Here is a 14,418-nt window from a genome sequence, read left to right as displayed (position 1 = left end):
ATCCTAGGTATTGGATGCCGCTGTTAGCATTAACAGAACAAAGCACATAGTGTTGGGAAGGATAATAAATTATGAGTAGGATTAGAAAACCCCAAGCCTCTTCCGGGTTCTAGGAGAGCAAAAAAAAAACAAAACAAAAAAAAACAAAACAAAAACCAAAAAAAAATACCATGAAAAACAGCATTAATGTGATACTTTGGATAAATCTAGTTACTAGTTTCTATTGTGATACCTATTGTCAGTGCCTGCGCCGACAGTGTGTGAATATCGGGTGTAGGTTTGTGGGGTTGAAAGAAAACACGTACATGGGTCACCCCTTTTTAGCCAGTGCCACCAAGGCTTTACTGAGATCTCCTTATATACCAGAGGCAAAAGCCGTGGAAAAACAACAAGGCAGGTGAAAATCCCCGACCAGGAAAATAGGACAAGTCTGTGTGGTGAAAGTTCCAGCCCAATCAGGGGCATAAACAGCTTCTTAAAAACAAGAAGCAGGAAAGCTCAGTGGGGAGGAAGGGTGCCATGGAAAATCCCAGCCCCAAATCAGGGGCTAAGAGTAGCTGTCAAAGGTGTAAACAATTTCTTGCTATAGCAGGCTGAAAGGCTCAGCGAGGGGGGAGGGAAACACCAAGGTAGGGTCCAACAGGAGCCTTCACTGGTGGCTCTAATGTTTCACTTTCCTCTGCCAACTGGCCTCCACACTGTTTCTAGCACCATAATGATTTCAAGTCTTCCTCCTAAGGAATTTTGTGGCAACCGTTGAATGCTAAGCACAAGGCTTCATGAGTGTTCCCCTAACACACACCCATGTTGCAACCTTCCATGCAGGCTATTTCTTGATGTGATTTCAAGCACCTGTACATAATAAGACAGGAGAACATTTTGACTGCGTATTCAAACTGGTATTATTTCTCAGGAATTTTTAATGGCTAATATTGGTGAAGGAGGATAATTTGAGTTAGGATGAGACATTTTTGGGCAGGATTTGGAAGGAAACATTCATTTAGATGCATAGGAATTACTAAGGTTTTTATAATCAAGCCCTCGGGAAAATTTGGCTTTGGAAGCAGGAGGTGCTCAGTGGCACTGCCCCGGGAAAGTCTCCTGGAAAGGACACCTCAGCTTATGCTCAGTACAGGGAGAACATTAGCAGGAAGGCAAAGTCTGTTTCCCATGACATCAGCTGTCTCTTCTTGGACATTCTATTGTCTCCTAGAGAGTTCTTGGCATCCTCTGCTATGTCACCAATGTTGTAGTGACAACCAGTGCCATAGTTTATCTCAGCCCGAGTCTGGCAGATACATCCTAAGACATGTTTTCCAGTCTTAGAAGTGTTTTGGGAGGGAGATGTCGATTGTGGAGAGACTAGGGTGAAGGAGTCTGACCTTTCGTCTCAAAGAAATGATGGACAAAGAAAGTGGTTCTGGGGAATGTGGAGTAAGTTCTGGGCAGTGTCTTTTGAGCTTTCTGTGGAGGCGGGGGGAGGGAGGGTGGAGGTCCTGCAAGCTTAAGCTGACCTTTCTAGCAATTGGCCACAACAACTGGAGCATCTGCAAAGGAATTGAATTTCCATGAATATCACAATTCCTGAAAGTCAAGGATTTCAGAACATTAATTTTCCCATTCCCAAAGAATGGATATGGTAAGGCCAATGCTACTATTTTGTGAACTTCTGGCCTTTACTTTTAAAGTTGATTTGTGGCTTGTTTTTTGTTTGTTTATTTATTTATTTAGTGGGTAATATTATTTATTGCCAAAGTCAAACATCTGGGTTACATCCTGGGACCCACATGACAGAAGGAGAGAAATGGGTCCTGAAAGTTGTTTGGTCATGTGCTGCAACAGACACACACACACACACACACACACACACACACACACACACTCATACTCATATTCACACTCATACACACAAACTTTAAAGCAAAAGTAATTTTTCTTACAGTCTGATATAATTGGTTCTAATAAAAAGACAGCCTTGGGTGTAGTTACTATATAATTAAATAGTACTCATGCTCTCAGGCAAAGAGTTTAAAGTTTATAGGTACCTAATAAACTAGCATTGGGACATATAAAGAACATTTAAATGTTCAGCAGAAATACAAAGAATAGCTCATTTAATTTGTTAAAAGTGAAAGCATACATAATTCTGAAGGTTTTTATACTAGTTTTATTATACATATAACTAGGAAACGGAAAACATACATATTTGATCAATGAAATGAGGAAGAGTGATTTAATGAACAGAAAAGTGGATGGTACTTCAAAACTTCCGTGATTACATATTATCTATTTAATTCCCTCCACAATAGCAAGAAACGGACATTATTATTTATGCGACATTAGAGATACTTAAACCGAGAAAATAATGTTTGGCCTGATTTTCTGAGCTTCCTTAAAGATATAGTTAATTGACAGAGCTGTGCTTTAAAATTAGGGTCCATATTGTTCTGTTTTAAATGTGTGCCTTTTCTTTCTATTTTTTTCCCCATCTTTATTAAATTGGGTATATCTTATTTACATTTCAATTGTTATTACCTTTCTGGGTTTCCAGGCAAACATCCCCCTAGCCCCTCCCTCTCCCCTTCTCTATTGGTGTTCCCCTCCTCATCCTCCTCCCATTACCACCCTCCCCCCAACAAGCCCCTTCACTGGGGGTTCAGTCTTTGCAGGACCAAGGGCTTCCCTTTTATTTCTAGTGGATTCTGCTCTCCCTGCTCTGTGGGAAGTGGATGGGGGGAACCCTTTATCACGTGCCTTTCACATGCGTGCTTTAGCAGAACATCCTTTTACCTGCGTCTGCCTCAGTGAAACATTCCTTCACACATCTGCCTTAGCCTTTCACCTGTGTCCACTTCAGGGAACCACTCCTTCAGGTGTAGAATCTCTCTAGATTAGCAAACCGCATACAGAACATTCAGAACAAAACAAGGTGTGTGGTCAGCATGTCCTTGAGCCAAGTCCCTTCTCCTGGTCAGTGACGGCAGGCGTGTTACAGCAACAATATGAAATGGCCGGCAGGCATGGAACAAAATGGCAAAGCTATTCTGGGGGATGTCAGACCGTACCAGCCAGCAGCTCAACTGAATTTTTAAGTTTTGATGTTACAAGTGAATATACTTGACCTTCAAAAACTGAGAGAGCCCATTATAATATGAACTATATAATCTAGGCCAAGACCGCCTCTAGGGCAAAGGCCCTCAGCCTGGGGGTCGTGACCCACACAGGGTCTCCTATCAGATAGTTTACACTACAATAAAGATTCATTATAGTAGCAAATTTACAGTTGTGAAGTAGCGACAAAATAATTTTGTAGTTGGAATCCCCACAGCATGAGGAACTGTTCTAAAGGGTTGAGGCCATAGAAAGGTTGAGAAACACTGCTCTAGGAATTTATGTTTTCTTTCTCTTTCATATTTTTCAGACAGAATCTCAAACTGTAGCTGAGATTGGCTTGGCTTGGAACACGAGTGTAGTTCATGCTGGCATCAGACTTATGGCAATTCTCCTGCTTCAGCCTCCTACTCAGGAGCCTACCAGGGTGAGATCACAACCACGGGTAATGGGATTGTTGTTCTTGGTTGTCAACTTGAGTGTACCTGGAATTAACTAATGCCAAATGGCTTGATGCCCTGTGAGGGGGAGAACTCACTCTCTCTCTCTCTCTCTCTCTCTCTCTCTCTCTTCTCTCTCTCTCTCTCTCTCTCTCTCTCTCTCTCTCTCTCTCTCTCTCTCTCTTCCTTCTTTCTTTCTGTTTTCCTCTCTTCAACCCCCTCCTCTTGGTCCTCCTCCTCTTCTTTGTTTTTTTTTGAGACAGGGTTTCCCTGTGTAGCTCTGGCTGTCCTGGAATTCATTTTGTAGTCCAGGCTGGCCTTGAACTCAGAGATCCAACTGCCTCTTCCTCCTGGATGCTGAGGCTAAAGGCATGAGCACCATTGGATTTTTTTTCTTAATTAAATTATTTGAAGCAAGAAGACCTACTTCTAATTCAAATCTTGGAGATCAGAAGATAAATCTTTAATTCAGATCTTTTGAGATGGAAAGGCCCACATCTAATCTGGGCCACACCTTTTTTTTTTTAATTTTTTTCATCTCTATTAACTTGAGTATTTCTTATTTACATTTGATTGTTATTCCCCTTCCCAATTTCCGGGCCAACATACCCCAACCCCTCCCCCTCTCCTTCTGAATGGGTCTTCCCCTCCCAATCCTCCCACCATTACCGCCCTCCCCACAACAATCACGTTCACTAGGGGTTCAGTCTTGGCAGGACCAAGGGTTTCCCCTTCTGCTGGTGCTCTTACTAGGCTATTCATTGATACGTATGTAGTTGGAGTCCAGGGTCAGTCCATGTATAGTCTTTGGGTAGTGGCTTAGTCCCTGGAAGCTCTGGTTGGTTGGAATTGTTGTTCATGTGGGGTCTTAACCCCCTTCAAGCTCTTCCAGTCCTTTCTCTGATTACTTCAACGGGGGCCCCGTTCTCAGTTCAGTGGTTTAATGATGGCATTCGGCTACGTATTTGCCGCATTATGGCTGTGTCTCTCAGGAGAGATCTACATCCAGTTCCTGTCAGCTTGCACTTCTTTACTTCATCCATCTTATCTAATATCTGTATAGGTATGGGCCACATGTGGGGCAGGCTCTGAATGGGTGTTCCTTCTGCCTCTGTTCTAAACTTTGCCTCCCTATTCCCTGCCAAGGGTATTCTTGTTCCCCTTTTAAAGAAGGAGTGAAGCATCCGCATTTTGGTCATCCTTCTTGATTTTCATGTGTTCTGTGCATCTAGGGTAATTCGAGCATTTGGGCTAATATCCACTTATCAATGAGTGCATACCATGTGTGTTTTTCTGTGATTTGGTTACCTCACTCAGGATGATATTTTCCAGTTCCATCCATGTGCCTATGAATTTCATAAAGTCATTGTTTTTGATAACTGAGTAATATTCCATTGTGTAGATGTACCACATTTTCTGTGTCCATTCCTCTGTTGAAGGGCATCTGGGTTCTTTCCAGCTTCTGGCTATTATAAATAAGGCTGCTATGAACATAGTGGAGCATGTGTCTTTGTTATATGTTGGGGTATCTTTTGGGTATATGCCCAAGAGAGGTATAGCTGGATCCTCGGTAGTTCAATGTCCAATTTTCTGAGGAATCTCCAAACCGAATTCCAGAATGGTTGTACCAGTCTGCAATCCCACCAGCAATGGAGGAGTGTTCCTCTTTCTCTACATCCTTGCCAGCATTTGCTCTTACCTGAATTTTTGATCTTAGCCATTCTGACTGGTGTGAGGTGAAATCTCAGGGTTGTTTTGACTTGCATTTCCCTTGTGACTAAAGATGTTGAGCATTTCTTTCGGTGTTCCTCAGCCATTCGGCATTCCTCAGCTGTGAATTCTTTGTTTAGCTCTGAGCCCCATTTTTTAAATAGTGTTATTTGTCTCCCTGAGGTCTAACATCTTGAGTTCTTTGTATATTTTGGATATAAGCCCTCTATCTGTTGTAGGATTGGTAAAGATATTTACCCAATTCGTTGGTTGTTGTTTAGACCACACCATCTGCTGGCAGCTCATATCAAGGACATGGAAGAAGGAAGTTTGCTTTATTAATTCGCCTACTTCTTCAGGATTCCTGCATGTACTGAAGAGCAGCTGAAATATCCAGCCTTATGGACAAAACCGTAGGGGTTCAGGAGTTGCCCCATAAACCACACAAACTCTGACCTCACTTAGAGAGGGATGGTTTATTGAATGCCCACCCGAAGACTTATCATCAGAGACGTAGCTGAGAATTTGTCAGGCTAGGACCCTGGACATTTTTCTATGTCAGTTTATAAAGCCTAAAACTGTGAGCTCATAGGCAGGTGCTGTAAGGGCTGTCTGGTTGTCAGCCCTGACTCAAGCCATTTTAGACAACAAAGGTTCATACTGACTTTTTATCTGTTTAAAGATTTATTTATTTACATATAAGTACACTGTAGCTGTCTGCAGACACACCAGAAGAGGGCATCAGGTCTCATTACAGATGGCTGTGAGCCACCATGTGGTTGTTGGGATTTGAACTCAGGACCTCCGGAAGAGCAGTCAGTGCTCTTAACCATGGAGCCATCTCTGCAGGCCTCATATTGACCTTTAATTTTGTTGGTCCTACATGAAGCTTATACTTATGGAATTTAAGATTAAGAAACCTCACAACATAAAGAACCTCCACCCAGTGGTTTGGGAACGGGTGGGTGGGGGAGCACCCTAGAGGAGGCTGGGGAAGGGGGTGGAATGCAGGGTTATTGTAGGGGAAACTGGAAAGGGGGTTAACATTTGAAATGCAAATAAACAAAATAATCAATAAAAAAAACCATTCACGAGTTATGTGATCATTCCTGACCCTGCTCTGAGTTAAATTATTTTCAGACAACCATGACAGGCAGACATATTACAGCAAGAATATGAACTATCTGGCAGGCATGGAACAAAATGGCTACAGCTATGCTAGGGGGATTGGCTTCAACAGGGGTAACTACTGCGTTTTAGACCTTGCATTCCTTGTTGAATTAGCTGTACCACAGCCTATAAGCCATTCTAATAAATTTTCTTTCTCTATATACAGTCATTCTAGGAGGGATGATTGGTTATGCATTGTTAAATGCAATGCTGATCACGAAACCCCATCACTTCCACAGCAATATGCAAGTGTAAGTAAGTTACTGAACAATTGAACAGAAATTAATATTTACTGCATTTATTGCGTGTGTCAGCAGGCATAGGGAACACCTGGCTGCTTACATCTCTTGGTCTCTATAGAGTAGAGGGAGAACTGAGACCCACTGAGGAGGTCTCTTAAGCGAAGACCAAACTCCTTGCAGTGACACTGGATTCCAGGCTTGTTGTCCTGTTTAGGCCTCACTGTGGTCTATGTACACTCTATGCATTCTCCCCATGCAGGTTCACATGGACTGAACTCAGAAAGCTGGGGTTGGCAGAAAGATGTCTGGTTAAATAGCCCACCAGGTTCACATTGTATCAGCTTGATTTAATCTAAGGACAAAGAAGTGGAGCATCTCTCATGGCTTTCTTCTAAACCCTTGAAAGGATCACTGGGGTTTGACCTCAGTACTTCATACTTCTTGCTGGGTCAGCGAAACTCAGGGAAGCTTGAGATTGCCATAGGCACAGTATTATGCTAGATATACTGAGTAGATGATACTAAGATGTTCAGATGGTCATACCCATTTGCATGAGTTCTTAATGTGCACCTAAGGAAAGAGAGATCAAGGTCTTCAGAATAGGAAGATCATTTCCAGTTCTTTTCTACAATTCCAGTCTGAAAGACTGGTAGGGAGAGAATGGTAGATAATCAAGAATTCATAGATGATGCTTTGAAGGAAGTGTGGGTTTCTGTGCTGGTTTAGACAGGGTCTCAAGTATCCCATGTTGCCCTCTTCCTAGCTGGCCAGGTTCACTTTGAGCTCAGATAAACCTGCTTCTACTTTCCAGTAGACAGTCTTACAAGAGTGGCCTCCAGGGACTGTGAGGACAGCATTAGCCTTGGACAGTTGAGGTGTTTAACCCACAACTATAGTTTTAGCCACTTTGTTCCATGTCTACCAGCTATTTCAGATTGTTGCTGTCTATGGCTGACAATCACGGACACAGAAAAATAACCTGATAGAGAGCAAGGACATGGTGATCACATCCTTTCCTGTTCTGTATGTTCTGGATGAGGCTTGTTAAAATTCCAATATTGCAGAAAGCTTTATATAGGACCCATCACATTAAGCATCACTGTGCACTGTTCTATCTAAAATGGCCTAATCAGAACTGACCACCAGATCAAACTTCCTGCAATCCTCATATGAGAAGCTTGAGCTTTTTGTTTTGACTTTTTTCTTTCTTTCTTATTTTTTGCTGTATAAGTTGAGAGGAAGATATTTGGGGCCATGGATCTGCCCCCAAAATCTGGGGTATGGATCTGATCAATCAGTGTTGGTGTGTGCACTCAATACAGTATCCATTTTTTACTGTGACAGATGCTTTTGTGTTTGTGGGGAAGCCCATGACCCAGAGCACAAGTGCTGGGTCCTTGCTCTATCCACGTAGTGATATGTATAGCCTCGTCCTACACCTTTATCTGCACCCCCTATATCTCTTGACTATTTTATTTTTCTGATAGAAGCTCAGCTTCTGATAGAAGGCCTGTCAGCAGTGCTCCTTTGGCGACATTGGCGCAGAGATGAGAACCCCACAAGCAGCATGAGGTTCCCTTCATTGGTGGCTCCAATATTGCACTTTTCTCTGCCAACTGGTCTCCACACTGTTCCTAGCACCATAAAGACTTCAACTCTTTCAACTAAGGAATTTTCTGGCAATTGTCGATTGCTAAGCACATGACTTCATGAGTGTTCCCCTAACACACGCCCCTGTTGTAACCTACCATGCAGACTATTTCTTGATGTGATATAAAGCACCTGTACAGAATGAGACAAGAGAACTTTTGACTGCATATTCAATCTGGTGTGAAATCTCAGGAATTTTTAATGGCTAATATTGGTGAAGGAGGATAATTTGAGTTAGGATGAGACATTTTGGGGCAAGATATGGAAGGAAACATTCATTTAGATGCATAGGAATTACTAAGGTTTTTATAATCAAGCCTTGAGGAAAATTTGGCTTTGGAAGCAGGAGATGCTCAGTGGCTCTGCCCCAGGAAAGGCTCCTGGAAAGGGCACCTCTGCTTATGCTCAGTACAGGGAGAACATTAGCAGGGAGGCAAAGTCTGCTCCCCATGACATCAGCTGTCCCTTCTTGGACATTCTATTGTCTCCTAGAGAGTTCTGGCATCCTCTGTGATGTCACCAGTGTTGTAGTAACAACCAGTGCCCTTGTTTCTCTCAGTCTGAGTCTGGCGGTTACAAGCTAAGTCATGTTTTCCTGTCTTCGCAAGCGTTTTGGGAGGGGGAACGTCGATTGTGGACAGACTAGATTGAAGGAGTCTGGCCTTTCGTCTCAAAGTAATGATGGACAGAGACAGCACTTCTGGGGAATGTTGAGTAAGTTCTGGGCAGTGTATTTTGAGCTTCCTGCCAGGGGGGCTGCAGGCTTATGCTGACCTTTCTAGCAATGGGCCACAACAACTGGAGCATCTGAAAAGGAATTGAATTTCCAAGAATATCACAATTCCTGTAAGTCAGGATTTCAGAACTTTAGTTTCCCCAACCCCACAGGGAGGATGTGGTAAGGCCAATGCTATTATACTGTGAACTTCTGGCCTTCACTTTTCACTTCATTTGTTATGTTACATTGCTATAAAAACAAGATCAGGAGTCATGGAGGGTCCACCTTTTCTGAGTTTAGACAGGGCAGCAATGTACTTCACTATCATTGCTTCTTTAAATACAGTGGATATCTGACAGTAGGAAAAGGGGGAGAATTGTGCTCCAGGCAATAACCTTATGTTCTAGACATCCTCTGATTTCTTCTAACTGGCAGGATCATTGTTAGCTTTATATATTAGAGGTTGTGTGTTACAAACATGTTTCTAAAATACCAAAAGTATTTGAAACATGTGGACCAAGATTCATCCTGTAACCTATTGGAACTTCTCGGGCATTTGGTATTTCAAATAGGGGAACTGATAAGTCTGTTGACCATATCCTCCATGGAAATGTGTTTTTATCCAAAGTTGTTGGCCTAGAGTATCAGGGTAGGACATCTGAGTGTCTCCAATCACTCAAGTCTTGTGGATGGTGAATTTATCATCTGAGTTCGAACCCACAGGGGTGAGGGTCCTGAAACCAAGCTGTACCCTATTCAGCTGATGATAATCCTGGAGAAGCCATCTCCGTGGTACATGTAAGCACCTGATGTCCGGAATAGGGAACACCTGGATGCTTACATCTCTTGGTCTCTATAGAGTAGTGGGAGAACTGAGATCCACTGAGGAGGCCTCTTAAGCATAGACCAGTCGCCTAGCAGTGACACTGGGTTCCAGGCTTGTTCTCCTGTTTAGGCCTCACTGTGGTCTATGTACACTCTATGCATTCTCCCCATGCAGGTTCACTTGTGTTCTTCTACCTACAGACGCTGGGAGAGAAACATCATCCCCTGGAACTGCCCTAAGCGAGAAGCAAGCCAAGAAGGAAAAGGAGAGGCTGATTAAAGAGCTGCAGCTCATTACCGAGGAGAGAAATGACCTGAGAGATCGCCTGAGGTTTCTGAAAGAGAGATCCATGAAGAACAGGTATGAATCGCTCCAAATGCTCTTGTTTCTTTCCTGGGTCTGCAAGGTCACCTTCTTCTTATCCTATTAAAGTTTTGGGTTCTAGAAAGCTGTGCCTCCCTAACCACCCTGTGCTAAACCTCACCTCCCATATAGAGGAGATTCAGAACCTTGACCCTTTCTGAGGAGCGAGATGGAAAATGGACTCATCTGCTTCCATTTATTGAAAAGCAGATCTTGTGGTCTGAATGAAGAATTCGGGGATAAAGTCAGGGAGAGTGAGTGTCTAGTGTGCATTTGCAAAGCCCTTGACAGATGGTGGCTTTGCAAGATTGTAATTGCAGTGAGTTTACGGTGAGTCTCTGTACTTGCTAGGCAGGGGACTGAGTGCTGGAAGATCCACGCAGCAGCCTGAGGGGCCTGGTACCAAACTGTTCATCTCAATGCTTGACTAGAAGGTCTCAGGCTCAGGCCTGTTTGTTATTGTCTGTGTGTCTTGCCCTCTGAGACAGCAATGGTGGATGCATTTCTCCTGGATTTCACAGTACTCTCTGTTTCCATATTTCTCTTTCTCTTTCTCTGACTCTGTTTTTACATTTCTCTTTTTTGTGTGTATTTCTCAGTCTGTGAGTCTGTATGTGCATACATCCAAATGCATATGGACAACTTTTATATGTTTATATTTCCCTCCACACTTGGAATCTAGGGGTCTATGTCTTGGCCTGAGTATTTACCTGTAACACATTCATGGTGATGTGAATGCTTTGTTCTGGGAGCCCCACTGTCAACAGCACAGTTCTTTGCCTATGTGGACACGTTTGTCTGTATATTTGTATTCCTTGTGCAGATTATAATTTTGTGTTGATATAAGGTCTGTTATCAAAACAGGAGAAAAGAAATCACCGGTTTCTGGGTGTGTTGGGTGGGGGAGCATGGAGAGGTGTGGCCTAGGCTCTTGATAGCTTAACTGGCTTGACTGCAGATTTCCTCTTGATTGAACAAAGGGAGCCAGGGAACCCTCCATCTGGATGCTGAGATTCTGGTGTCCTGGACGCAGAAAAACACGTTTCTGAAGCTGAAGAATATCCAATATGTACAATTCAGAAGGTGTCCTTTCAGGACTGGTGTAGTACAGGACCCACCCTGAGCTCATATATTCCTAAATGCTGATGTTCATTGGATTCTATCATTTGGGGCCAGGCCACACTTCAGGCCAAATCCATATTATGAAGACCTGGAGAGAATGGAGGAGGCGGTCATGTCAATTCTGCACAACTTAGAGATGGAGAACACTGAAATCCATGAGAACAACCATAAGCTGAAGAAGGAGATTACCTTCTTTAGGTAAGTCCTGGTCAGAAAGGCTATCACCTCTGGAATGGCCATTTCTGACTTTCTTTGTTCTGGATTGGACGGTCTTCAGCTCTGGTTCTATCTCTTGTGCTGTTTACACATCAGTGTGCCAGGGTCATTAGGACTCAGTTTTCAGTTCCATAAAAGACTGTTACTCATCCCAGGATTGTCTAGGCATCTTCAGAAGGCTCTAAATAGAACAGCACTGATTGAATCAGCAGGTTATTAGGCTGACCTGGACCTACGGTGTCATACCAGGTTTTACAAAACTCAGTGTGTGGACCACATGGTTAGAATGACCTTCTCTTGGTTCTACTGACCTCCTTTGAGGGTGTTGGCCCACTACTAATTGATGTTGCCCCCATGCATTGGGCTTTCATGGATAGTTGTAGATCCATGTTCTTTTTGAGAGATGTGGACACTAATTGGTGCTCAGGCCAAACAAATAATTTATTCTTCCCGGAATTTACTCTTTGTGGTTTCTGCAGCAGCCTTATATGTATCGAAATGAATTCTATTAAGTCTTCATGGGTATCTGGGTCCTGGTGGAGTTAGTGGCACTCGGGAGTGGGAATGGGAGAAAGGGGCAGCATGATCTTACTATGCAGACTTATTTCCAGAAACCTGCTCAGCCAGCTCCTGATGGACAACACATGTAGGAAGAAGTTGTTCCCACTGAAGCAGGAGAGCAAGGAGGTACATCTTGATTGTGCACTGAACCAGAAATATTTGGTTGACTTCAACAAGAAAGATAAAGACCAGCAACGTCCAGACCCAGCATCATCTGGTAGGGTTGAGCAGCTGTGTTAGCTTAAAAATATCTGATAAAGTTTGCCAATTTGATACATCTTTGCTCTCTCCTACCACCTTACTAATTTACACTCACAACCACCCAACCACCTCATGTAATGGAATTGTTCATTGCTCTGCCTATGCACAAGTATTCTGGGAAGCCAACCACTTTTCAGAAACTGAATTATTTTGCAAGTATATTTGTCTGCTCTTTTTGAAGCTGCAGTAGAGAAATGGTGACAGATTAATAACATACCTCATTATTGCATATCCACGTGATAGATTGGATGCTCTGTAGAGTTTTGAACAAGTTCTTGGTTCTTTGACAAATGACACTCTGTGGTCATCTGACTTCTTGTGTAGGAAGCACCTTTGCGGGATAAGAACAAAGTGCAAATGTCAAATTAGAACTTGTCATTGGTTTTAACCTTGGTGACATATGGACATCTACTTTCTTCCTGCAACCCAATGAGGTTCCTTCCATTGCCCTGTTCTTGGTTTGCACTGGTATAAGTCTGGGTCCCATATTGGCAGCCCACATTATTTTGAGGCTCTCTGGAGATTGTGCCCTTCCCAAAGAGTTAGCAACAATGATATCAGTTAAAAGGTCCATGTTGACTGTCCAATAGAACTGAAATGGTAGAAGGCAGCCTTCCGACAGCTGCCTTGCATTTCACCACCAAATCAGTGTCTGAAATACTGCCTTCCTCTCCCAGGTCTCAGAAAGTGCAAGAGAGCTGGAATTGGACACACACCAGTAAGAGAGCTTCCTGAAGAATAAGTTGCTTTCTCAGGAGTCCCTGATGACAAACATCCTGAATGGTAACAAATTTTTTGGATGAGTATTCCTCCTCGGAGTTAATTTGTCATTGCTTAGAGACCCTAAATTTAAATAACACTAAGCCAGCCTGACTGATTGAGGTCATACTTTCTTCTCAGAAAACAACACTTGAGAGACAACTTGGGGGACCTCCTTTCATTATGTGTGCAAGAGGAGAAACAGCAATACATCTGTGCTTCTAAATGTTCGTTAAGATTGTGCTGTTTAGAAATATTTTTGTTATGATTTTAATTGAAATTTTCTTTTTGTTGTTTCATATTTATATGTTCTTGTTACTGTTTTTATCTTTTCAAATATTTTTAAATATTTTAATTTATTTGTTTTAATCCTGTTTTGTTGTAAAAATGAATTCCTTATGAATAAAAATTGAATTCTATCTCTTGACTCTTAAGACCATCATTCTTACTCAAGGGTTCTGTCCCCTCCTGTGGACTTAGAACTGACAGCTACAGATGGATCTCTGCATGTTCCATGGATCCTGGGCTAATAAGTGAATTCAAAGTCACCAAGGGGGACCCAGTGTGACAGTGTCTTTTGTGTGGATAATGTGGCTGTTTCTCGGACACACACTTTATGAAGTAATCACTGACATGCTTTACCCAATTGTTAGGGTCCATGTGGTTCTTCTGAGAGAGCAGCAGATGCTCTATCCTGTGAGTCATCACCACAGCTCCTGCAGGTGCTTTTGTCCTTCCACATCATGTACTGTATTAGGTGGACAGGATCACCTCCAATTAAATAGAGAGATCTCAGGAGATGTGTATTCACAGGAAATTTACTGAGCTGTGCATGCTCAATGTGTTAGCTTGCCAGCCATCCCTACAGGGCTCTGGTGTTCCCACTCCTCATTGTGGGTCAGGATCATCCTCCAGCACCACTTAGTGTCCATATTAGAGCAGATCTTTCACCTATTATCAATGATGACCATATGTATTCTGCACATCTGACAAAATACAGAATAGAAATTAGCTTCCTGTTGGCCAGATTGGCATAATGAGTTTTTTGATTGTTAGCATGAAAATTATTTTAATCTAAGCAGTTTAGGGAAGAACCTCAAGGACACCCATAGTGAATGCAGCCTGCAGCTGTGAACACAGGTTTCTGTTGGAGAGCAGGCCTGTGCAGGCCCAGAACCTAGGTGGGACAGTTCAAGCTACCCTTTTTCCATGGCCAATCTGGGATCATATTGAGAATGTATTTTTTCCAGGTGACTGATTTCCAATTTA

The 14,418-nt window shown here is 42.8% G+C and overlaps 3 protein-coding genes across 9 annotated transcripts in view; 2 read left to right on the top strand and 1 right to left on the bottom strand.

Annotated features, from left to right (window-relative positions):
- LOC147999118 (disks large homolog 5-like) overlaps positions 1 to 13,575 on the top strand; it is a 34,223-nt gene extending 20,648 nt beyond the window's left edge. The window contains exons 2-7 of one of the 4 annotated variants that reach the window (XM_087596131.1): positions 3,422 to 3,538; positions 10,068 to 10,227; positions 11,407 to 11,550; positions 12,180 to 12,346; positions 13,068 to 13,173; positions 13,291 to 13,575. In XM_087596131.1, the coding sequence (XP_087452257.1) occupies positions 10,217 to 10,227; positions 11,407 to 11,550; positions 12,180 to 12,346; positions 13,068 to 13,132 (387 nt within the window). In that variant the 5' untranslated portion in view covers positions 3,422 to 3,538; positions 10,068 to 10,216 and the 3' untranslated portion in view covers positions 13,133 to 13,173; positions 13,291 to 13,575. Of the gene's footprint in view, positions 1 to 3,421; positions 3,539 to 8,880; positions 9,038 to 10,067; positions 10,228 to 11,406; positions 11,551 to 12,179; positions 12,347 to 13,067; positions 13,174 to 13,290 lie in introns of those variants that run through there. The other 3 variants (XM_087596130.1, XM_087596132.1, XR_015643881.1) reach the window with 3 other exon arrangements.
- The window catches only part of LOC147999107 (uncharacterized), a 924,037-nt gene that overhangs the window by 663,162 nt on the left and 246,457 nt on the right, over positions 1 to 14,418 (top strand). The gene's annotated exons all lie outside the window — the stretch shown is intronic.
- Positions 1 to 14,418, bottom strand: part of LOC147999110 (disks large homolog 5-like) — a 260,765-nt gene that overhangs the window by 67,780 nt on the left and 178,567 nt on the right. The gene's annotated exons all lie outside the window — the stretch shown is intronic.

Source organism: Rattus norvegicus, chromosome 19 (genome assembly GCF_021556685.1).
Source record: "Rattus norvegicus strain SHRSP/BbbUtx chromosome 19, alternate assembly SHRSP_T2T, whole genome shotgun sequence".
In the NCBI taxonomy this organism is placed as follows: Eukaryota; Metazoa; Chordata; class Mammalia; order Rodentia; family Muridae; genus Rattus; species Rattus norvegicus.
Note: the sequence above shows the minus strand (reverse complement) of the source record. Positions and strands in the feature narration are given on the sequence as shown.